Here is a 24884-nt window from a genome sequence, read left to right as displayed (position 1 = left end):
TAGTCTTAAGTGAGAAATGTGTGTAAGGTTTCATTGTGTAGAGTTTATTAATTTGGGTATGATACAGATGGTAATAGAATAAGGGGTGGATAATGTCCTGGGTTGTACGATATGTGTGTATTCTCTTTGCCATCCGTTAGAGGTGGAGCAGTTATCTTCTGTTAATTGGGCAGTTTACTTTATCTCTTCCACAACCAATCCTCCCTCCCGTCTTTTCAAACCAAGACAGTGAATGCTAGTATAAGGGTGGGTCTGAGAACTTGTAAGTCATCTCACAGAGGGCTGCAAGAGGCAGCAAGCCTGTGGGGCCTGGAGAGGCCAACATCTGCTATCTGGCCCCAGGCCCCATCTGCACTTCTACCTCATCTGGCATTGAGACCCCATGATCCTCTGGAGTTTACTTCAGACAAGACTGTCATCTGTGGTAGATACTTCTATAGCAATCCTGCAAACTACTCATGTCAGAGTGCTATTGCTGATGAAGAATTGGTTTTACAGGCATCTGAAAGTGCTTCTAAATGGTAGGCATTATGGAACTTTATCTTCAGGTCATAGCACTGTGAGTAGATTGATACAGACTGAGGATTATGTAGCTGTATGGGTTCCATATCCTGCCAAAATATTCTTCCTCTTGCATGCTGGAAGGGATTTTCAGTGAAACCTTCAGAGAGCATCTCCTGCTTTTTCACCTGATATTTTGAACAGCTGTGTCCTAGGGAAGCAGTGTAAGCCTGCCCCACACCATCTGTTCAACATCCTTGTGTCCTGAGAGAAGCATTGTTGTAATACCTGAGCTAGTATAGTATGCTAAACCCTTCAATTAAAAAATTCCTGCAACTAACTCAGCTACCAATGATGTTGTGTGTTGACCTTTGCTGGATGCCAGGTGCCCACTGACCCACTCTATCATTCCCCCTTCTCAGCTGGAAAATAAGATGGAAAATTACTGATAGGTTGAGATAAGACAGTTTACTAAAGCAAAAGCAAAAAGTTGCACACACGCAAAGAGAAAAAAAAAGGATTTTATTCTCTATTTCCCATCAGCGAGCAATGTCCAGCTGCTTCCCGGGAAGCAGGGCTTCAGCATGTGTAGCGATTGGTCTGGAAAGCATTGTAAAATAATGAATGCCCTCCAGTTCCTCTTCCTTCCCTTATCTTTTATATCTGAGCTGATGTCATATGGTATGGAATATCTTTTTGGTTAATTTGGGTCAACTGACCTGGTTGTGTCCCCTGCCAGGATATTGCCCTCCCCTAACCTGCTGGTGGATGGCAGAATGTTGAAGAGACAGTTCTGATGCTGTTCCAGCACTGCTCAGCAGTAGCCAAAACACTGGTGTGTTATCAGTACCTTTCCAGCCACCAATGTAAAGCACAGCACTCGGAGGGCTGCTAAGGGAAAATTAACTCCAGCTCAGGTAGACCCAATATTATTCCATTCCAATATTTTTCCACTCCACCCCTTATTCCATACAATTTGTGTCATACTCATATTTCACATAATTTAAAACAAATATATCTTAACTATTCCATTGTATTTAATATTCATTACTGAAATCCCTTCTTACCAACTCTTACAACACAATCTATGTTTTAAAACCATCTCTATACCCAACATACAGATTTATACATTTTCATTTACTATCTCGCATGCTTTTACAGATAGATATTATTTTCCCATTCCAATTTTAATAGATTTTTCAGATACTTATACAGTCAAAACCCATAGAAATCCATTGGTTCAATGTTCATTGGTCTCAAGTTATGAAGTTCTTGGTATTTGGTTTCCTATTGGCTACTGATCTCTTTGCCTCCATGCTAATTAGGTCCTCATTCTTACCTCTCTTTTCCCAGATCAGGCGTCTCTGACTATGCCATTGGTCATGTGTGGAGTTGGTGGTCGAAATAGCCCTTGATGGTCATTATCTTTTGTGTATCTTCTGTGCTACTCCCAGTCTGTTGAGATGTAAAGCTCATCAGACCTCACCTGGTGGACCAATCCCTTAAAAAGAAATTTCAATTCCCTTCCCCCATGGCAAGAGTGAGCAAAACCAACTAAAGCTACATAAAACATTTTAACCTTTGTAGCATTTCCAGCAGCATGGCTTATAGGGTGTTTCCAGACAGCCAGTTGTTGCCTCCACCATGGGGAGTATGTAGCTCTTGCCTTGGCATATTAATGGCAGTGGTCCAATGTAGTCAATTTGCCAGGCCTCACCACATCAAAAACCCAGCCCATGCCCTCTATTCCAAGCAGATTCTACTTGTGACAGGGCTTTAAACTAGGTTTGAAGGGGGAAGGGGATGAAGTTGGGCTCTCCGGAAGCAGGCCCAAGGGTGGTAGGCCTGAGATAGGGGTGAAATCAGCAGCCCAGCTGAGGTGCATGTATACTAATGCACACAGCATGGGTAACAAACAAGAAGAGCTGGAGGCCATGGTGCAGCAGCAGAGCTATGATGTAATTGCCATCACGGAAACGTGGTGGGACAACTCACATAGGTGGAGTGCTCCACTGAATGGCTACAAGCTCTTCGGGAGAGATAGGAAAGGGAGAAAAATGGAAGGGTGGCCCTTTATATTAGGGAGGCTTTGGACGCCATAGGTATTGAAACTAATGATGATGAAGTTGAATGCCTATGGGTAAGAATTAGGGGGAAGGCCAACAAGGCTGACATCCTACTGGGAGTCTGTTACCATACACCCAACCAGGAAGAAGTGGTGGACAACTTATTCTATAAGCAGCTAGAGAATGTCTCTGGATCATCAGCCCTTGTTCTTGTTGGGGATTTCAACCTACTAGACATTTGCTGGGAACCTAATACAACTGACAAAAGGCAGTCCAGGAAATTTTTAGAGTTTGTGGAGGACAACTTTTTCTTGCAGCTGGTGGGTGAGCCCACCAAGGGAGGGACTATGTGAGATCAGTTATTTGCAAATAGAGATGGGTTGGCGGGAGATGTGGTGGTTGGAGGCCACTTGGGGCATAGTGATCATGAAATTATAAGAGTTCTTGATATTTGGTGAAATCAGAAGGAACATTAATAAGACTTTGACATTGGACTTTCAGAGGGCAGACTTTGGCCTGTTCAGGAGACTTATCCAGAGAGTTCCTTGGGAAGCAGTCCTTAAAAACAAAGGAGTTCAGGAAGGGTGGGCGTGCTTCGAAATGGAGATCTTGAGGGCACAGGAAGAGACTGTCCCTGTGTGCCAAAAGATGAGTCAACGAGGCAAATGTCCAGCCTGGATGGGCAAGGAGGTTTTTGAGGAACTTAGGAATAAAAACAGGATGTATTATCTTTGTAAAGAGGGTCAGGTCTCTCAGGAAGTATTTAAGAGGGCTGCTAGAGTATGTAGGAAAAAAAATTAGGGAGGCCCAAGCTCAGTTTGAACTTAAAATGGTGACTTTTGTAAAGGATAATAAAAAATGTTTTCATAAATATATCATGGTAAAAGGAAGAGTAAGACTAACCTTTGTTCTTTATTAGATGCAGAAGGGAACTTAGTAACTGCAGATGAGGAGAAGGCAGAGGTGCTTAACACTTTCTTTGTCTCAGTTCTTAGTGGGAAGACTTCCCTTCAGGATAACTGTCCTCTTGAGTTGGTCAATGATATCAGGGAGCAGAATGGTCCCCCCATTATCCAAGAAGAGGCAGTCAGAGAACTGCTGAGACAATTGGATATTCATAAATCCATGAGACCAGATGGGATCCATCCCAGGGTGAGGAGGGAGCTGGCAGATGAGCTTGCAAAACCACTCTCCATCATTTACTAGCAGTCCTGGCTCACTGGTGAGGTTCCAGATAACTGGAAGCTGGCCAATGTGACACCCATTCACAAAAAAGGTGGGAAGGAGGATCCTGTTAATTATAAGCTGGATAGCCTGACCTCAGTACCCTGTGAGGTAATGGAGCAGTTTATATTGAGTATCATCACACAGAACTTAGAGGATGGACAGAATATCAGACCCAGCCAGCATAGGTTTGGGAGGCGTAGGTTGTATTTGACCAACCTGATCTCTTTTTATGACCAAGTGACCCACCTGGTGGATGCAGGAAAGGCTGTTGATGTTGTGTACCTGGACTTCAGCAAGGCCTTTGACACTGTCTCCCACAGCATACTCCTTGAAAAGCTGGCAGCCCACGGCTTGGACAGGAGCACTCTTTGCTGGGTTAAGAACTGGCTGGATGGCCGGGCCCAGAGAGTGGTGGTGAACAGTGCTGGATCCAGCTGGCGGCCAGTCACCAGTGATGTCCCTCAGGGATCTGTGCTGGGGCCAGTTCTATTCAATATTTTTATTGATGACATGGATGAGGAGATTGAGTCTTTCATTGGTAAGTTTGCAGATGACACTAAGCTGGGATGGTGTGTTGATCTGTTGGAGTGTAGGAGGGCTCTGCAGAGAGACTTGGAACGGTTGAAGCGATGGGCAGTCTAATAGGATGAAGTTTAATAAATCCAAGTGCCGAGTCCTGCATTTTGGCCACAATAACCCCCTGCAATGTTATAGGTTGGGCGGGATGTGGCTGGACAGTGCCCAGGCGGAAAAGAACCTGGGGGTACTGGTTGACAGTCGGCTGAACATGAGCCAGCAGTGTGCCCAGGTGGCCAAGAAGGCCAATGGCATCCTGGCCTGTATCAGGAATAGTGTGGCCAGCAGGAGCAGGGAGGTCATTCTTCCCCTATACTCAGCACTGGTGAGGCAGCACCCTGAATATTGTGTCCAGTTCTGGGCCTCTCAGTTTAGGAAGGATGTTGAGATGGTGGAGCGTGTCCAGAGGAGGGCAACTAGGTTGGTGAGGGGCTTGGAACACAAGCCCTATGAGGAACGACTGAGGGACCTGGGGTTGTTTAGCCGGGAGAAAGGGAGACTCGGGGGTGACCTTATCACTCTCTACAACTTCCTGAAAGGTGGCTGTCGTTAGGTGGGGGTTGGTTGCTTTCACCAGGCAGCAACTTACAGAATGAGAGGACAGTCTCAAGCTGCATCAAGGGAACTATAGGTTGGATATTAGGAAAAAGTATTTCATGGAAAGAGTCATAAAGTTCACGAATGGCCTGCCCGGGGAGGTGGTGAAGTTACCATCCTTGGATGTGTTTAAAAAAAGACTGGATATGGCACTCAATGCCATGACTGAGTGGAGGTGTTAGGGCATGGGGTGGACTCAATAATCTTTAAGGTCTCTTCCAACCTAGTAATTCTGTGAATTATGTGAATTCTATAAATGTTTCATGGGCTCATCAGGCTATAAATAGCTCACTCTTCTATTCCCAGTCTAAGTCTACCTGAACTATTTCAATTTTGGCAGCCTTATCTACCAGTTCATTGTTTCGATGTTCTTCAGTGGTGCAGCTTTTGGGCATATGAGCATCTAAGTACCTTTAGAGCTATATTTTCTACCTGTGCAGCAGTCTTACCACAATGCAGCAGCCCAGATGGGTTTACCTCTGCACTGCCAATTGGTCTTTTTTCATTGCTGCAGCCACCCCCATAGGGCATTAGTCACCATCCAGGAGTTGGGATTGAGTACAGGCCACTTTTCTTGTTCTGCAATCTCTAAGGCTGATTGGATGGCTTTTGCTTCTGCAAATTGAATTGACTCCTTCCCCTTCAGCAGCCTCAATGATTCCTCATGTGGGACAGCAGCTTTCCGCCTCTCATAGTTTCCTATCACACAGCAGGATCCATCAGCAAATAGTGCAAAGCCTCCTTTGTATGGTGGTGCCTCTTGGTCACGAGTCACCTTTTCAGGCAATGCTCCAAAAAATCTGACTTCCGGCCAGTCTATAATCTCTTCCCGAAATCCTGGACAATTAGTTTTCTCCAGTTGAGCTCATTGTGTGATCAACGCTTACTCCATGTAGCGCTGGTTGTGTGATATGTTGAGGAGACGTATATTTATTCTGAACATCCAGCGTAGCATGGGCAATTGCAGTGTTAAGAGGAGACACACTTCTGTCCCAACAACCTCTGAGGCAGTTCAAATCCCCTCATAGGCTGCTAATATCTCTTTTTCAGTTGGAGTATAGTGGGCTTCTGATCCTTGATAACTCCAGCTCCAAAACAATAATGGTCGACCTCAGGTTTCTCCTGATGTTCTTTGCCAGAGGCTGCAGGTGGGACCATGTTCCCCAGCTGCAGTGTAGAGTATATTTTGCATGTCTGGTCCTGTATGAACAGGCTCAAGAGCTACTGCTCGAGCTATTCTGTTTGATCTGCTCAAAGGCCTGTTGTTGTTCAAGGCCCCAGTCAAAATGGTTCGTCTTCCAGCTATAACCTTGAATGTGTATTCTCGAGAACCCCACAAGGCCTAGGAAAGCTCCTGTTTCCTTCTTGTTAGTTGGTGGAGACATAGTTGCTATCTTGTTGTCCATCTTGCCATTTTATTCCTAAGAACTGAATCTTCTTTTCAGGTCCCTTGGCCTTGCTTTTCTTTATGGCAAACTCAGCTTTCAGAAGAATCTAAATTATTCTTTTTCCTTTATCAAATACTTCTTCTGCCTTCTTGCCCCACACAATTAGGTTGTCAATATATTGTAGACATTCAGGAGCATCACCCATTTCCAGGGCAGTCTGGACCCATCCATGACAGACAGTAGGGCCGTGTTTCCACCCCTGGGGCAGTTTAGTCCAGGTGTATTTGACACCTCTCCACATGAAAGCAAACTGTGTCTGCACTCTGCTGCCAAAGGAGTTGAGGAAAATGCATCGTCAATGTCATTTGCAGCATACCACTTGACTGCCTTCAACTCCAGTTCATATTGGGACTCTGACATGTCTACTACAGTAGCACTCAGTGGTGGTATTATTTCATTCAGGCCACTATAGTCTACTGTTAACCTCCATCCTCCATCAGACTTTTGCACTGGCCATATGGGACTATTAAAAGGTGAGTGAGTTCTGCTGATCACTCCTCGGGTCTCCAGTTGATAATTGAGATCATGGATGGGAACCAGGGAGTCTCAGATGGTGCGGTATTGCCACCAGTGCAACAGTCCTGGTAACAATTGGTACCTGCTGGTCTTCAACTCACAGCATTTCCACAATGAAGGGATATTCTGAGAGGTCAGGTAGGGTGGATAACTGTTCGAAATTCTCTATATTCACAGTGGCTACACCAAAAGCCCATCAGTACCCCTTTGGATCTTTGAAGTACCCTCTCCTGAGGCAGTTGATGCCAAAGATACAGGGGGCCTCTGGGCCAGTCACAATGGAGTGCTTTTCCCACTCACCTCAGCCTCTAATACAGACAATTCTTGGCATCCGTCTGTCACTCCAGAGATCCAGATGGGTTCTGTGGCTCTATATGCTGATGGCACCAGCGCACGCCGTGCACTAATGTCTAGCAAAGCATTATACTTCTGTGAATCTGGCGTTCCAGACCATTGAATTCACATAGTCCTATATATCCAGTCATCCATTTTTTCCTCCTGGCTGAAGACAGGGACCCTCCATTCATGTTCCTCACTGGAGTGTTCACTGTCTGACCTTTGCAATGCCAGATCAAAAGTCCCCTCACCAGGATCAAAGGGCATGATTTCAGTTCTTCTATGTGGGAGATCGCTGATTGCCTTCTTGTGTCTCTGCAGCAGTTATACTGACAGTCATTTTGAGTGACCCCTTCTTAACAGCTCTCTTCCCTCTCAGTTCACATATATGGGCTTCTAGCTGAAAGGTGGGTTCATCATCCCACTTTATGTCCAACTCCTGGTCAAACGGGAAGAACCAGAGTGCATCATGTGGCTTGCGCCTAGGGCTTCCTTTCCCTCTGACCGGGGCAGGAGAGGACCAATCTCTTGGGCAGATCCTGACAGTTGAAGTGCTGGCCTGTAGGGATGAGGAGGTACAAAGATTTTCTTCAAAGTTTTTCAGACACAAAGCTGCTCTCTCCACAGTTGGTGTATCTATTTGCAGGTAATACATTGCTGCTAAGCTGTTAAAATATGATGCAGGGGTGAGTTAAACCATCTTCCTCTACATGGCCAGTGTTTCAGGGACATCTTCTGGATCTTTAGAGACCCTGTCACTTTTTAGATTACTATAGATGACTTCCAGCACTGCTAATTCTCTCAAGTACTGGATACCTTTACCTGCAGTGATCCACTTCTCTGGGAAATTCACAAGATCTTCTTTAAATGTATATCTTGCCCTCACACCTGAGAAGAGCCATCTCCAGAGGCTGAAAATTGCTGCCCCTTTTCCAATTCCTCTTTCAATTTCCTGATCTCTAGCAAGGGATCCCAGCTGTTGGGCTTCATGACCTTCTAAGTCCTGACTGCTGGCCCCATTATCCCAGCATCGAAGCAGCCAGGCAGAAATCTGTTCACCTGGCTAGTGGCTGTAATGTTTTTGCAAGTCTCGAAGTTCTGATGAGGTCAGGGACCGAGTAACTTTGGTTTCCTGTTTGAATTGTCTCACTCCTTTCTTCAATTTCCTTGTTGAAGGACTGGCTTCTTGATCAGATGCTTCCTTTCCTGATTCTTCCTCTTCCTCCCTTTCTAATTGATGGCATGGATGTGTTGTTCGCTTTGTCCACTTTTTCTTTTTCATTTCTGGGGCAATTACTGCAGTTGTTGTTTGAGTCCCTGTCTCAGCCATAGTATCCTCAAACACAGTTTGGGCTCCTGCCTCAACTACAGTCCTCTAAGAGTACTGAACTGTGGCTCAATAGGCACAGGCTAGGCCCTAGTACAGGGTGAGAAGCTGCTGGTTTTCATTGGGGTAGGTAAGGCACCCTTCTATCAGGTGATGGGTCAGTTTATCAGGGTTGATTACCTGTTCAGGTGGAAAGTCCCAGGCAACGGGAGGTGATGACCACCCTGGGAACCTTCCTAAATCCTGCCACCCAGGGACTGGGTGCTTCAGGACACATTTCAATGTTGCATCACCCAAAATTTGTTTTCTCTTACACCAAGACACCAGATTCCACAAACCCCATAAAGTGCTAAAAGTATTATTTAGTGGTATTAAACATATCATATAACAATGAACAAGGACCTCAGGAGCCTACATAATAAAACTATCCACATTAATCCAAGGTAGGGAGAGGGAAATCACAGAATCACACAGAATCACCTAGGTTGGAAAAGACCTTTGGGATTATTGAGTCCAACCTATGACCTAACACCACCTTGTCAAGTAGACCATGGCACTAAGTGCCACATCCAGTCTTTTCTTAAACACCTCCAGGGATGGTGACTCCACTGATGCCTTGGAGTGGTTACCTGGAACAGGGACTAGACAAGATAAGGAGGAAAAAAGTGGGTATTTATTAAAGGCCTTCAATAGGTACACCTTGGGCAGTCAAAGCCTCCAACAGGTTACGCCCAAGATGGACAATGGTCATGAGTTTTCAGACAGATATAATTTTGGTCCATTTACATATGAGGGGTTAATCCTCCAATTGCAGCTTCAGGTAATGAAGTCATATACCCCCAGTTTGCTCCTCCCCTCAACTCACTTTTGTTTATACTTTTCGGGGCCTGAGACAGTAGGGTGTCCTTGAGTTTCAGGCCTAGAGAGGAATTGTTTTGTCTGAATAAAATGGGAGAACAGTAGCTGACAGGCTATGGAGTTGAGTTATACACTAAAGCAGTACAGGATCTGAAAAATATAAAAGCTAAATCCTAAGGCATCACTACCACCTTCCTGGGCAGCCCATTCCAATGATGAATCATTCTTTCTGTGAAGAATTTTTTCCTAATATCTAGCCTAAACTTCCCCTGGTGCAGCTTAAGACTGTGTCCTCTTGTCCTGTCACTGGCTGCCTGGTAGCAGAGCCCAACCCTCACCTAGCTACAACCTCCTTTCAGGTAATTGTAGAGAGTGATAAGGTCTCCCCTGAGCCTGCTTTTCTCCAGGCTAAACAATCCCAGCTCCCTCAGTTGCTCCTCATAGGATGTGTGTGCTAGACCCTTCCACCAGCCTTGTTGCCCTTTTGTGGACATGCTTCAGCATCTCAACATCCTTCCTAAATTGAGGGTCCCAGAACTGGACACAGTATTCAATGTGCAGCCTAACCAGTGCCAAGTACAGGAGAAGAATCACTTCCCTAGTCCTGCTGGCCACCTGATACAGGCCAGGATGCCATTGGCCTTCTTGGCCACGTGGGCACACTGCTGGCTCATGTTCAGCCTGCTGTCAATTAGTACCCCCATGTCCCCGTCTGCCTTGCCACTGTCCAGCCACTCTGTCCCCAACCTGTAGTTCTCCATGGGGTTGGTGTGACCAAAGAGCAGGACCCAGCACTTGGTCTTGTTAAACCTCATATTGTTGGATTCAGCCCATCTATCCAGCCTGTCCAGGTCCCTCTGCAGAGCTCTCCTACCTTCCAGCAGATTGACCGTTCCCCCCCCCCCCCAAACTGGTGTCATCTGCAAATTTGCTAATGGTAGACTTGATCCCTTCATCCAGATTATCAATAAAGATACTAAACAGGACTGGGTCCAACACTGATCCCTGGGGAACACCACTAGTGACTGGCCACCAAGTGGATGCAACACCATTCCCCACCACTCTCTGGGCCCGGCCATCCAGCCAGTTCTTAACCCAGCAAAGAGTGCTCCTGTCCATGCCATGGGCTGCCAGCTTTTCAAGGAGTATGCTGTGGGAGACAGTGTCAAAGGCTTTGCTGAAGTCCAGGTAGACAACATGCACAGCCTTCCCCTCATCCATCAGGTGGTTCACCTGGTCATAAAAGGGAATCTGGTTGGTCAGTCAGGACCTGCCCCTCCCAAATCCATGCTGGGAGATGTATTCCCTCATCTTCTCCACGAGGTAACTCCCCCAGCACAGCAAGGCTGTCAATGCCATGGCAAAGCACAGAGCCATCATTTGTATTAACATGTTCCCAAACTCAGCAAAATAAAGAGGTAAGCAGTGCAGCTGACAATCTCCATGTCTCACACAGGAGCTTGCTACTTAATTACTACTATAACTATAACATGCAATATATATAACTGCCTTTGTTTGCCACCAAAAAGGACTGGTGGGTTGACCTGGGCTGGATGCCAGGTGCCCACCAAGCCACTCTATCATTCCCCCTTCTCAGCTGGACAGGGGAGAGAAAATAAGATGGAAAATGACTCGTAGGTTAAGGCAGTTTACTAAAGCAAAAGATTGCGCACAGACAAACAAAGGGGAACAAAAAAGGGATTTTATTCTCTACTTCCCATCAGTGAGTGATGTTATAAATTATCAGTCAGAAATCCAAATTAATAAATGCAAAAGATTTTATTTCCGCGACCAAAATACGGTCCTCAAAAACCCACAGCCAAAGAGACAGCGTTGAGCCCGGGATCGGTGCTGGGTGAACCTAGATCCAACCTCTATCGCGTCGGATCCCCCTCTGTTCATGAATTCCATCGAGGCTATTTTATACAGTTTTTTATGCCTGAGGCAGAGGTACTCCAATTTCTTTTGTAACCCCGCATATGCATGAGAGTTTCTTTCACTGTGCAGCGCTTGACAATTGCTGTTTCCTGAGTAGTGGCAGGCGCTGATCATGTAATGGGAAGTCAAGCGTATTCAGATGTATCTTTCTGGACTTCTGTTGTCTTAATCGATGGTATCTATCAAGCGATGATCACTCTTGGGTGTCTCCTGATTACTCTGGAGGATGATGATCATCAAGCTGGCCACGTCTATTAATGGGTAAACAGGGGTATTGTTCTCCTGCTGCCTTCAGGAATTTCAACATTCCGAAGTAGACATCTGTGCCTGGGCTGCTTGTGGTCAGAGACTCGTTTGGATTTTACAATCCTATAAAATACATTCTCTGTCTAAGCATGAATTATTTCATAACATATTTTACAGTGATGTCCAGCCAATTCTCAGGAAGCAGGGCTTCAACATGTGTAGCAGTTGCTCCAGAAGGCAAACATTGCAAATAACAAATATCCCCTTTCTTCCTCCTTCCTTTAGCTTTTATATCTGAATTGATGCCATATTGTTGCAGTACAAGCTGACTTGTACTGAACATAATCCATTTACAAATAAGAAACCCAGCCCAGTTCCACATAAGCCATTCTCTAGGCTGACTAACAGAGGTCTCAACCAATAGCAGCTCTCCTAAAATACAAGCATTTGACTGGTTCAGAGTATGGGAGGCATGGGTATTCGACCAATGGCTGTTAAAGAACCAGGAGCTTTGAATTGCCTATAAAAGCAAGCCCCAAACAATAAAACACGCTGTTTGGCTGATGACCAATAGGAGGTCTGTTGTGTGTTAAGTTTCAGACACACGAACACCAACGTGTCACATGGTGACCCTGGTGTGATGACAAGCAGCCCAAGTTTTTGGCCCACAGGTAGAGCGGAGAGAGACACAGGGCAGAGCCTGCTGAGCCTGTCCCTACAGCCAAATGCTGGAAAGAAAGAGGCAGGGAGAGCCCAAAAGTGGCAGCAAAGGCTGCAAAAGTCACAGCCAAAGGGCTATGTGAAAAAAAAGAAACAGGAGAAGCTGAAAATAGAAGAAAAACCCCACTGGAGACATGGGAAACTTTATTTCTACACAGGACCACCCAGTACTAAAGGTATGGAAACTTCTTGAGGAATGGGATGTAGACTATGATGAAAAAGCATTATTAGCATTAATAATGTGGGCTAAGAACCACGGTTAGGCACAACTAAAGAAGCTGCTTTTGACTTTATTACCTCAGCACAAACTGGTCAATATATCATCAGAGCAGCCTCAAAGGGAGAGGAAAATGCAATAAGAGTTATAAACCCATGGAGACTTATTGCGGGAAATCCAGGACTCCTGTACAACTGACCAATATGATCAAGCAGAAGCCATTCATTGTTTACATTATACACGCTTTTACAGATTCTACAAACTACTAAGTAGACCCTTCATGATTGGTGCCTTTGTCTTGTTCCCTCGTTCTCTGCCTCCATTTCTCAGCATCTGTGATTGGTTACAGTCCAGGTGTTTCACAGTCCTCTATTATCTAGTTCTTGCAAGTCTGGTATTCAGTTTCTCAGCTTCTTTGTTCTTATTTTAGCACAGTTTATGTCTTAGTAACCTTGATGAATTCCACAGTGCCCTGAGAAAATTCTGATAAGAACAGTTACAAGCGGTATGGCTGGTGCACGCTGAGGCCTAAGTTGTTCAGATACATTGTTACAGGGACTTATCTTGGATTTAATAAGACTGTTAAATACTGAAATATATGGTGAGGAAAGCACACCAGATGAGTTTTTGGGGGGAATGGGTGCCTTTCCAAACCCACAGAGCACATGGCTGGAAGAAAAGGCCAGCCATGCTGTTCCATGTGGCTGAACTACCTTAAATTCCCCTCCCGCACCGGCACTGTTCCTGAGAGAGCCATCCTCCGCACACACCCCTCTCCCTGCAAAGGGGGACACCACCACGCAGTGAGACGGAAGGGGGCGGCAGGGTCCTAGCGACGCAGGGGTGTCCAGTGTCGGCACCGCGCAAATGCTACTCCGTGTCTGCTCTACAGGGTTCCTACAGTGACTCAAGCCGTGTCGCCATTTATTTCACAACTGCCTGAGACCATGACTCAGCCCCATGCTGTTCCCGAGAGCGCCCCCCCCCCAAGCGGGCAGCCCCCCCCCCCCGCGCCCCTCATCACCATGGAAACGCCCAGACCACCCCTGCCCAGAGCTGGTTGGCTCAGCCCCAGCTCCACACCCTCCATCTCCATAAAAACACCGAGACTGTCTCCTGAAACCGGGTGGCCCTGCCCCAGGGGAACACCAGCAACTTCAGGGAGCTAAACCACGTCTCCGTCGGAGGACACATCTACACCCCTGATCCAGCCTGCGTCAGAGGGCAGGGCCCCGTCCCCAAGCCAATCTTCGGAGAACACAGTCACGCCGCCAGTGGGCATGGCCCCGCCCCCAACCCTTCCTCCAAGGGCGGATCTGAGAAGAGCTGCAGACACCAAATCAAGAAGCAGAGCGTGGGAAAAGTCCCTGCAGGGAGCCCACCCAGCAAAAAGCCGTGGAAAGAAGCGTGTAGGGGTGTGGTGCCATGGGAGTAATAGCAATCAAGCCATCCTGAAAAGATGGTGCTGATCACATGGCACAGCCGTTTTACAGCAGCTAAGAGTGAGCCACTATCATCAAGTCCAGTGGGAAACCAGCACCTCCCTATATATGGACAGTGAATAAGCAAACAAAGACCAAGTTCATACCCCTTAAACCTCAACGAAACTTCATAGCCACCCTGCCTTCTGATATTTCAACTATAGAAAAGTTCTCATATTCCACAAACTCTAATAAACTAATAACATGTGCTAAGGGTAAAAATATTGAAGGGTTGTCGCACAAAGGTTACAAAATCACACAGCAGTTTACTAAATATGCCCTAGAACTCATAGTACAATATTTATTATTGTTTTTTGCATTTGCTAAAACCAACATTTATAAGCCTATGATAGCTGATTCTGCTAAAGTTATTAAGAAAATATTACATTTCTGTCTCAGGCATGGGCTACCATGTCTCAAAGAGATCCTAGGATGTATGTTAACGAGTCTTTTCTTGGTGTACTCCTAGTATTACTGCTTGCATTGTCTCTAAATCAACCTGGAAGATTCAAAGAATATCCTCATCCTAACATTCTAGGTCCACTAAAGCATACATAGAACATTAATTTACTAACATCATAAGCAAGTTTAACCTGCAAATTTTTTTAACTGAGAATTTGCCACCTGTCATCATTTAAAAAACCTAAAAGTCACCTGTTAAATCAATAACAAATTTCTAAACTCGAACAAAAATAAAAAGGTATATTACTTGCACTTTTACCATAGTAACTAAAACATTTAAATACCTATATTTCTTTAATTATTCATAAGTTGTTCATGTTAAAAATTTCTTGCATTAGATATTAATACAAGCTTGTTTTTAAAATATAAAATACAGAAAATATCTCCCAACCAAGTCATGGCCTGATCAAGCCATGAACCTGGCTGGTAAAAAAAATATATTAGTATACAAACTTTAAAAAAACTAAACCCTTTTCCCCTTGAGATAAACGAGAAAGCCTTGTCCAGAAGGGGTTCTTTCAAGTCCTCATAGTGGAAAAGAGACCTCTCAGCAACCCTCTAGGTAATAGTACCTTATTAATACTGTTCAAAGTCCATGTTCTGATCCTAATTTTAATCATTAATACAAAGAAAAAAGGAGGGGGGGGAAGGTTAGGGTGAATGTACACCCCTTCTCTAAGTCAAAGGAAATATAATGTCTTTCAATCAATCATATAACAGTACAATAATCAAATGATAAATACATTTCAATGGACTCTGGGGCATGCTAGACACCTGCTTGATGTATCCAGCCTGAACTACGTCCTGCTTGGAACCACAGCATCAACCCAATGTCCCGTCAACAGATATCACAGAACTGTGAAACCAGAACAATTAATAACTACCTCATAGAAATCTGAGACTACAGAAATAACAGTTCATATAGAGACTCTATTTGCTTACAAATTGCTTTATCTGTTAAGTTTGCTTTTTTCTTACAGTTCTAAAGTTGAATGTTTCAAAGTTTTTAATTTCAGTTTAGAGTTAGGATATACTTTACAACTTTGTTTACAAATTATTTTTCAAGGTTACAAACTGTTTTTCTGTTTACAAATTGTTTTTTCTAGTAGTTAGACTTTTCTTTAATAGTTAAGAATTAAGTAGTTTGTTCTTTTTTGTCTTGGTTTGGAAAGACAGGTGTCTGCTAAGGAAGGCAGGAGCCTCCCCTGAAATGGAAAAATGTAAACCTCCTCCCTCCGAATTGTTATAAATTTGAAATTAAGGGGGGCCCTCAGGCAAAAATATGGGAGCAGAAATAACAGTTCTTTATTAGGGAAGAAAATAAAAATATAAAATAAACAATGCAGTAAACTAAAACAACACTGACAGAGTCAGAACATAACCTGACACCCTTTTGGTCAGGGTGTTGGTAGCAGTCCAATTGGAAATGTCGCTGCAGTCCTCCTGGAGTGTCAGGTGTGGTTCTGTTGGAGCAGTAATCCTGTAGAAAGGTGTAGTCTTCCTCTGAAGATCCAGTGGAAGAAGAGGCAGCTGTTCCTCTGGGAAATCCAGTGGAGAAGCCGTGCTGCTGTTCCAGAATCTCCAGATTATATCTGGGTAGAATGCTTGGCTCTTCCCTCTGGGTGAAGCATCTCACAATGGGATGTTATAGTTCTTATCAGTCATGCAGTGACATTCAATAGCCTGTTATCAGCAGATGTCCCCTGCCGAGGGAGGATTGGTTGTGGAAGAGATAAGGAAAACTGCCCACTTAAAAGGAAAACTGCCCACTTAACAGAAGACATCTGCCATACAGATGGCAAATAGAATACAATTTGTTTGGCAATCCAGGACATTTTTAAAGATAAATTATTATTTGTAAACTAAACTTTAAGCCTGTAACATGCTAACCTGAATTCTTGCCTACAGACTCTGAACCAAAATGCTACAGCTTCACTAATATATAATTTATGAAAATTAAAACCATGCTGTTTTCTGTCACCCTGATTGCAAGGCACCCTTGCAAATAGATGACAGAGAGCAAGTTACAATTTTAGTAAAGAGAAAAGGGTGAGATGTTGCAGTACAAGCTGACTTGTACTGAACATAATCCATTTACAAATAAGAAACCCAGCCCAGTTCCACATAAGCCAGTCTCTAGGCTGACTAACAGAGGTCTCAACCAATAGCAACTCTCCTAAAATACAAGCATTTGACTGGTTCAGAGTCTGGGAGGCATGGGTATTTGACCAATGGCTGTTTAAGAACCAGGAGCTTTGAATTGCCTATAAAAGCAAGCCCCAAACAATAAAACACACTGTTTGGCTGATGACCAATAGGAGGTCTGTTGTGTGTTAAGTTTCAGACACACGAACACCAACATGTCACCATATGGTATGGAATATCCCTTTAGCCCATTTGGGTCAGCTGGCCTGGTTGTGTCATCAAATCTCTGCCTCAAACCAGGCTATTCTCAACTTTTGTTTCTGTCTTGCAGAATGGGGATGTATGTATTTCAATTCTTCACCCACCTGTAGATGACCCACAAAGTGGAGAGCTGCCCTCCGAGAGGTGGAACCCTACCCAAAATGTCAGGTAACTGTGAATCTGTGATGTACAACAGTGACCTCAGAGGCCTGTGATCTCACTCCAAGATTATGACCTGTGTTGGGAACGTTTTGGAACAGAATTCAAAACTTTAGGAGCTTTAGGTCCTTAACTGGGTGCAAACCAGACTTATCAAGTTGTCTAAAGTGCTGATGCTGAGGTGTCCTGATGATGGACTAACAATGTGGAGAATTCTGTCCTGTTTGCAGGGTTTCATGCTCCCAAAGCAACTGATTTCAAATTTTCTGCCCTTCCCCGGTCATTTTTATGCTATAGTTAGGGTTTTCAAACTCTTCCAAGATACCACTAGTGGAAAATAATATTTTTGGGTATTTGTGCCCTGTAGGAGTAATTTTGTTCATAATCCTGCCTGCTGTTTGCCTTACAGTATTTGTGTGTCTCCTGTCCTGCAGTGTGATATCTTGAGTGGTTAGCCAGGCAGCTTTCTTCCTGACAAAAAGACCCAAAGGATCACTAAGTATTAGAGGCATTTGGGGCTGACCTGTCCTTTTTTTTTTTCTTTTTAAACACCAGCTGAATTTCATTCTCATTACAAGACACTGCCAATACGGAACTGATAAAACGCATATTAAGTAGCAGTTTACCTGTGCAGCTGGAGTAGTAAGTGATGTAGTGAAAAAACTGAGTAAGGTACTTCCTGTTCTAACATTTTAAACTGATTTATTATCCAAATAAGTTTAAAATAATTGCCTCTAGATTTTTATCATATGAGAATTATTCTTGCTCTCAGATTTATTAGATGCTGGTTCCTCAACGTGAAATCTGTTATTTACTGGTAAATCCAGTAAGGATCTCAGGACACCTGAGGGAATATAGTGATTTGAAAAATATTGTCTAACAGTTTAACTCAGCTTTCATCTAACTTGGCTTCACAAAATTCATTTGAAAGGAGCCTCTATCAAAGCAAAGATCTAACAAAGGGGATTCAATGGATTCTTGACCCTTGAAATATGATTGTAATACACATTTCAAAGTGCTGAACTAGAGCTAACGTAGTAGGAGACTAGGAATTGTAGCAGTCAGCAAATTATAACAACTGATGTTCCTCCTGGAGCATGCTACTTGAAGGTTAAAAGGGTCCAAGAGAAATTGTGTATCTTAGCTGCATGAAGTCATGAAGGGTTGGAAATCTGATCCTTAGAGCTTGAGGTAAAGGTTATCCAATGCATCTGTACCAAATACACATTCTAGTTCAGATTTATAAAAAGGAAAAATAAGCTTAAATACAATCTTAAGTTGGTTTATTGCTAAGCTACATTCACCTGTCCCTCTTCTCAGATGGCTATTAAACTGTATTTTTCAAACATCTGATATGGTTAGGACTAGGTGACAAGCTTCAACTTATAGTTAGAAAACAGCTTTGGGCATTAGTTGCTTATAATGCGCACACATTTTGAGTATTTCACAATATACAACCCTAAATATTGACATGCAACTTCTTATTGTACTAGTTCTCTGATTTCTGCTCTCCCTTACTATGGTGCAGTTTTTGGTGCTTACTCTTGGAACATGTTCATCTTAACAGTGATATTTGGAGAGAAAACATTCCTCAGCTGTATCAGCAAGCAGAAATAAAACTTGTCCTTCACTTTAAGCCTACTGCCTATGTAATCTAGGGCTTCTCGTCAGCTGCTGAATTTTGTAAATCTGCTTACTACAGATGACTGTGGTTGAACTGTCTGGAGTAAGGAATGTAATTCTTCAACTTTGAGAGCACTTGTGCATCTCTCCACCTAATGGTTTCAAGCATGCTCATTATTTTTTTCTAAACACAGTCAATATGGACTTTCCCATCACTTGGAGCTAGATGAGGCTGGCATAAGTAAATATAGCAAACTTCCATCAAGAGGTGAAGGAATGCAGTTGTGATCTGTATGGCAGAATGTATTGCTTTTCTTATGTCCCATAAAGCTGAGGAAGTGGTTGCAGGGCTATGGGGTTGAGGCTCTTTGATAAATTTTAGTTACCTTTCTCCATCTTGCCTGGCCTCACTCAGTCTTTTAAGGTGCACAGGCCAGAATTCAGCACAATATTCAAGATGTTGGTATATCTGTATCTTGTGCTGATATATGATGCCTCATCTTACCATTGCTTTGTTTTCTGAGGATACCCATTTTTGTTGTTAACGTAGGGTTGGAGACAGACACATGACACAACACCAGTTGATCATCAGCAAACTGTGTTTTAATGTTCAGAGCTTTCTTTTATAGGGAGTTCAAAACTCCTGGGTCTAGACAGCCATTGGTCTGATCTTTTAGGCCCCCCAGATCCTGGACCAGTGATATGCCTGCAGCTTAGGATGGAATGTAATTGGTTGAGGTTCCTGTCTTTCAACCCAGAGGCTGGTTTTATGGAGCTGTCTGGGTAGCCAAATTAATTGCCCAGTACAAGCCAGCTTGTACTGTGATATAATGTGGCAACATTTTTTTGGCTTTTTTTGGCTGCTTTAGTGCATTGAGCTGTTTGCAGAAACTGTTCAGATGTAACATAACTTTCAGTACAGTCTTAGTCTGATACTTTTGTTCATACATGGAGAGAAAAAAATGCAGTTAACAGTTCTGATTCCTTGAGCCTCTACTGGCTTCTCTTTGCTGATAAAAGCGTGTAGAGGAACTGTCCTGGTTCCAGCCAGGACAGAGTTAATTTTTTTGCAGTAGCCATGAGGGGGTGGAGCCTGGACCTGTGTGGGCAGGGCTAGGAGGTTATTTTATACTACCTCACATCATTGCCAGTGTGCCATTAGGTTACTCTTTGGCTTCTAAGAAGGATGGGACTTCCGGTGGAGAAAACTGGTGTGGCAGGAGGGGGAAACCTGCCCACCTTTTCTTCATTGTTCCCCAGGATTCATGGTGAGCATTTTTGCATGTGGATCACCCTCCCTTTTGTACACTTTTGCTATTTATATTGCTGTTGTTATTGTTGTTTTCTAATCTCATTGATGTTTCCAGTAAATTGTTTTTATCTCAACCCATGATCTTTTGTGCCTCCCATCAAAGGGGGGAGGCAGCCAACTGCAGGTCATGGTCTTTTTAGTGGGAGTACTAAATTGGGGAATACCATTCCTAAACCAGGACAGGCACTCACTCTGAAGACAACAGCACTGTAAACACAAACCAAAGAGATATGGTAGCTGATGAGCACACTGTTCCCCAGAATGGGGTGGGGGATATAAGAAAGCAAAGGTGGGCTTTAAATACCCACTCTTCATGCAAACAACTCACATGAAACAACATGCTAGAACCTCACTTAAGGGAGAAACAGATCCATAACTATACTGGAGAGGGTTAGTCTGTATCTAGTCTGGTGTAGTTTGTATGTGATGCTGAGGGTGTTTTCAGTCACACATGGTGGAACTTTTTTGTGGTTTCTGTCCTGTCAGATCCCCTGTTCTGGGATCCCTTCCTGTTACTATACCTTGTTCACCTTGCTTACCCACAGCAGCAGGGTTTGAGTTAAGGAGAATGGCCAGCTCTTAAGGATATCAGCAGTGATGGAGCTGATCTAATGTGCTGGTCAGAAATGAAAAGTGCACAGTGTCTCACCTCTAATAGACAGTAGATAGATTGTGGCAGAGTGGGTGCTAAATCCAGATGTGAATTCCTGTCCTTGGCTTTCTCTATATTTTGCTTGCTTTACAGTAATGATGCTGAAGCTGACATGCTGGCTTTGCAGCCTGATTGCTGATAATTCAAAGGCTTTTAAGTGAATTCTTGACTTGAAGTAAAAGATGGTTTATTTTCTGCCCAGCATTCCAGTCTGACCAGACAGCTTTTTCCAGAGCTGCTGTTCTATTTCCTGCTGAATTACATTATTTGGAGAGTAAATTGTATATGACTCTCCTGATAGCTATACTGAACAGTCTGGCTAGATGCAAGTGTTTAGTTTCAAAACCTTCTATAAAGTCTTCATCCAAATGGCCAAACATTTCCTGGAATTGTATCCCAGATAAATTATTTTGTGAAAAACTGAGCTTACTCTTTGAGATTTTAAAAGATTAATAAGGGATAAAAAGGGACAAATATCCAGCACTGGCATATTTTTGGTGATTGGCCAAAAAACATACATTTAGCTTAAAACAATGTTCTTCTATATTGTTACATTACAGGGGTACATGCATATTCATGACAGTTTATACATTATTCAAACATTCCTGGGAGTTAAGATGTTCCAGGAATTCTTTTGCTTGGTTTTAACCTTTGATTTGTCTTCATGCCATCTTGTAGATTAAATCAATATATTTTATTTCTTCTTCTGATTCCATCCTGCTGTTTTTACATGCCTTGATAACAAAGAGTCAATAAATTCTTCTCTTGGTGTTCTGGTTTTTGTTGCTGTTATCTTCTCCTTCAGATAAGATCGTCCACAAAATGTGGGGAACCACCTAATTATCTTACACCATTCTCTGAGTTAGTTATGTAAAAAAGCATTTTAACATCACATAGTCTCTATTTTAATATTATGCTATGGTCTAAGATATATTTATCACACTACTATTTATATAAGCTATATGGTGCATACTTAAACTGACAGATTATACTATACCAAAAAGCAGTTAAAAGGAAATATAAATTGTACCATATCAAAATCTTTGTGATTAATAATAATATGCAAAAGCTAATACATAAATGCAAAAGCCAATACTATATTGTCATTTATAACAATATGCTTGTAGATATGCTCAGCATACATTGCTCTGAATATGCCTCTAAATCAATTCAAGTACAGTTGGGGCTGTAGTCTCCTTTAATCATGTTCTGCAAAGCAGTTGCTATGTACTGCTGTATTTCAAGACTTATTTCCTTGTCTCTTGTTCTTCCCTTCCATTTAAATTAAAAGCTGTTCAAAGCAGGACCACCTCAGACGCAGGAAGCTCTTGCAGTGGTAGCTACAGCCCGGTGGCCAGGTGTGTAGAGCTTCCTGATGGGATTTGCTGTTGAGTTTTGTGATGGTTGTGACACTGTGTGAGGAACAAAGGGCTGAATCTCTTAAATGCAAAGAGTTGTAGGAAATGCAAAAGGATCTGGCCAGCAGAGGGAGGTGGTGTTTGTCCCTGATAAATGCCAGCAGAGCAGGGCAGCTGGCTAGCTCTGGGCTGCTGCTAGAAATCCAGGAAGGCTGTCTGTCTGCCAGGGGTTATGTGACTGGCTCATGCTGGCTTTGCTGAGTACCAGCAGTTCAATCTTGCTGGGCTTTTGGCAGCTTGCCTGAGTGTTGAGTACAGCAAGGGGAAGAGAGTGCAGATATTTTTCAAGTACTGCTACAGCAGTCTTGGCACACAGGGTGAGGAGAAGGAAGACCTGGCCACAGCTCCAACCTCTTAATACACTGTGGGGTAGGGAAGGCAATGCAGCCTCATCAGATGGCCTTGGGTTGTATCAGTCAGGATAAGCAAAGAGCCTGGCTTTCTGCTGTGAGGCTGAATGTCATGAAGAACAGGCTCACTAAGCAGGTTTCCAACCCTGCACCATCTATGGGTCGTACAGATAAACTGAAGATGGTCTGATGCAAGCTTTACCTGCTGCCCTGTCACAAATGTGTACAGACATGATAGTCTGTCATCAGATTAGGCCTTTGAGGTTTGTATTGTGTCATCTTCCCTATGCTGATCACCAAGGTCTGAAGTTCATAAGTATTTGCTCTTACTTCAACTATTGTCCTGTTGCCTTTTTCCCAACCTGGAAATGAAACTCGAGATAATTTTAGTAAGGAGGTAATATAAAGGGGGATCTTTATTTGAAGGCTTCCAGAGGCAGTTATGGAAAGATGTCCACAAAAGCCCACCCCCCTCAGGGGTGAGTACTTTTTTATAGGAAATTAGCATAATTGATAAAAAGCACCAATTAGGAGGACAAATGGTGATGCAATTTCCCCCCAGGTCAAGCCCCTTCTCATGAGTCCCCCCTTCAGCACTAGTTGTACTTTGTCCATGAAATGTATCTCGAAGAGTTGTTCTCAACCTTGGTTCCCAGAAAGAACCAAGATAGCATTGGGGCCTTGTACATCCCAGGGCTTGGAGCTCTGGAATTTGTTTTGTCTTTCTGCCTAGGGAAAGGCCATGGATAAGTACGGAGAAATCTAGTCACTAATACAATAGACTACACAGCTACAAATATATGTGTGAAGAATATAGAAAACATAGGGGAAAAAAAGGCAAAACCCCAACGGCATCAGTCCTTAGTGTATTAGGTTTGCATGGCCAGGTTTTGACAGCAGGGGTCTACAGGGATGGCTTCTGTGAGAAGCTGCCAGAAGCTTCCCCCATGTCCAGCAGAGCCAACACCAACCGGCTCCAGGATGGACCCACTGCTGGCCAAGGGTGGGCCAATCAGGAATGATGGTAATGCCTCTGTGATAACATATTTAAGAAGAAAGAAAAAAAGTGACTACGCAGTTGTAATTGCAGCCAGAGCGAGGTGAGAACGTCAGAGGAACAGCTCTGCAGACACCAAGGTCAGTGGAGAAGGGGGGCAGGAGGTGCTCCAGGCACCAGAGCCGAGAATCCCCTGCAGCCCATGGTGAAGACCATGATGAAGCAGCTGTCCCCCTCCACCATGGAGGACCCCATGCTGGAGCAGAGGGATGCCTGAGAGGGAGCTGTGAACCTGTGGGAGGCCTGTGCTGGAGCAGGTTACTTTTAGGGACCTGCAAACCCATGGAGAGAGAGGAGCCCATTTTGGAGCAGGTTTCCTGGTAGGACTTGTGATCCCATGGGGGAGCCACACTGGAGCAAGCGGTGCCTGAATGACTGCACCCCATGGAAAGGGACCCACACTGGAGCTGGAGAACTGTCTGTGGGATGGACTCATGTTGGAGAAGTTTGTAGAGGACTGTCTCCTATGGAAGGGACTCCACGTTGGAGCAGGGGAAGGACTCCTGTCCCTGAGCAGTGGCAGAAACAATGGGTGATGAACTGACCATAACCCCCATTCCCATCTCCCTGTGCTGCTGGGGGGAGGAAGTAGAGCTGGGAAGGAGGGTGGGATAGAGGGAAGGTGTTTTTCAAGGTCTTATTTTACTTCTCATTATCATGCTCTCATTTTGTTAGTAATAAATTCAATTAATATACCAAATTCAAGTCTGTTTCACCCGTGATGGTATTTGGCAAGTGATCTCTCTCTGCCTTTATGTCAACCCATGAACCCTTCATTATATTTTTTCTCCCTTGTACAGTTGCAGAGGGGAGTGAGAGCAGCTTTGGTGGGTGCCTAGCATCCAGCCAACATCAACCCACTACACTTAGATATCCTTAATTATTCATAAGTTTTGACTTTAAACATGTTTCTGATGCATCACCTAAAGAAGTTGTCAGTATCCAGAATCCATGAATGTGTTAGCTCTGACTTTGCTGTTGTGATTACCTGTTTCAGGACTATCTTACTGAGTGTAATCTCTTTGCTTAATGAGCCCAACACATTCTCTCCTGCCAATGTGGATGCATCAGTCATGTTCAGGAAATGGAGGGACAGTAAAGGAAAAGACAAGGAGTATGCTGAAATCATAAGGTAAACTTTGCTCTGTGTGATGCTGTGCTACTGGCCTCCTGCTTTGAATCCTATGAAACAGGCTGATTTCAGAATTTGCTGAAACCAGCTTCTCACTGTGGTTGCTCCTTTCAAAATGAATTTTACAGCTTTACTCCAAGTTCATTCTTCTGGACAGAAATGGTGCAAGCTTCTGTCTTTGTATTGTTCTTTTTCAGACTAATCTGGCACGATACTCTGCAAAACCTATTGGCTGCTAGTAAATTCTAGTCTAAGTCCC

General features: G+C 43.8%; 1 protein-coding gene across 3 annotated transcripts in view; it reads left to right on the top strand.

Moving 5' to 3' along the window:
* LOC132341401 (ubiquitin-conjugating enzyme E2 R2-like) overlaps positions 1–24884 on the top strand; it is a 125768-nt gene that overhangs the window by 96197 nt on the left and 4687 nt on the right. For 2 of the 3 annotated variants that reach the window (XM_059872954.1, XM_059872953.1), the window contains 2 exons: positions 16993–17090; positions 24491–24625. In XM_059872954.1, coding sequence (XP_059728937.1) covers positions 16993–17090; positions 24491–24625 — 233 coding nt within the window. The remainder of the gene's footprint in view (positions 1–16992; positions 17091–24490; positions 24626–24884) is intronic. The other variant, XM_059872955.1, reaches the window with a different exon arrangement.

This window comes from Haemorhous mexicanus, chromosome W, assembly GCF_027477595.1.
Source record: "Haemorhous mexicanus isolate bHaeMex1 chromosome W, bHaeMex1.pri, whole genome shotgun sequence".
Classification (NCBI taxonomy): domain Eukaryota; kingdom Metazoa; phylum Chordata; class Aves; order Passeriformes; family Fringillidae; genus Haemorhous; species Haemorhous mexicanus.
Note: the sequence above shows the minus strand (reverse complement) of the source record. Positions and strands in the feature narration are given on the sequence as shown.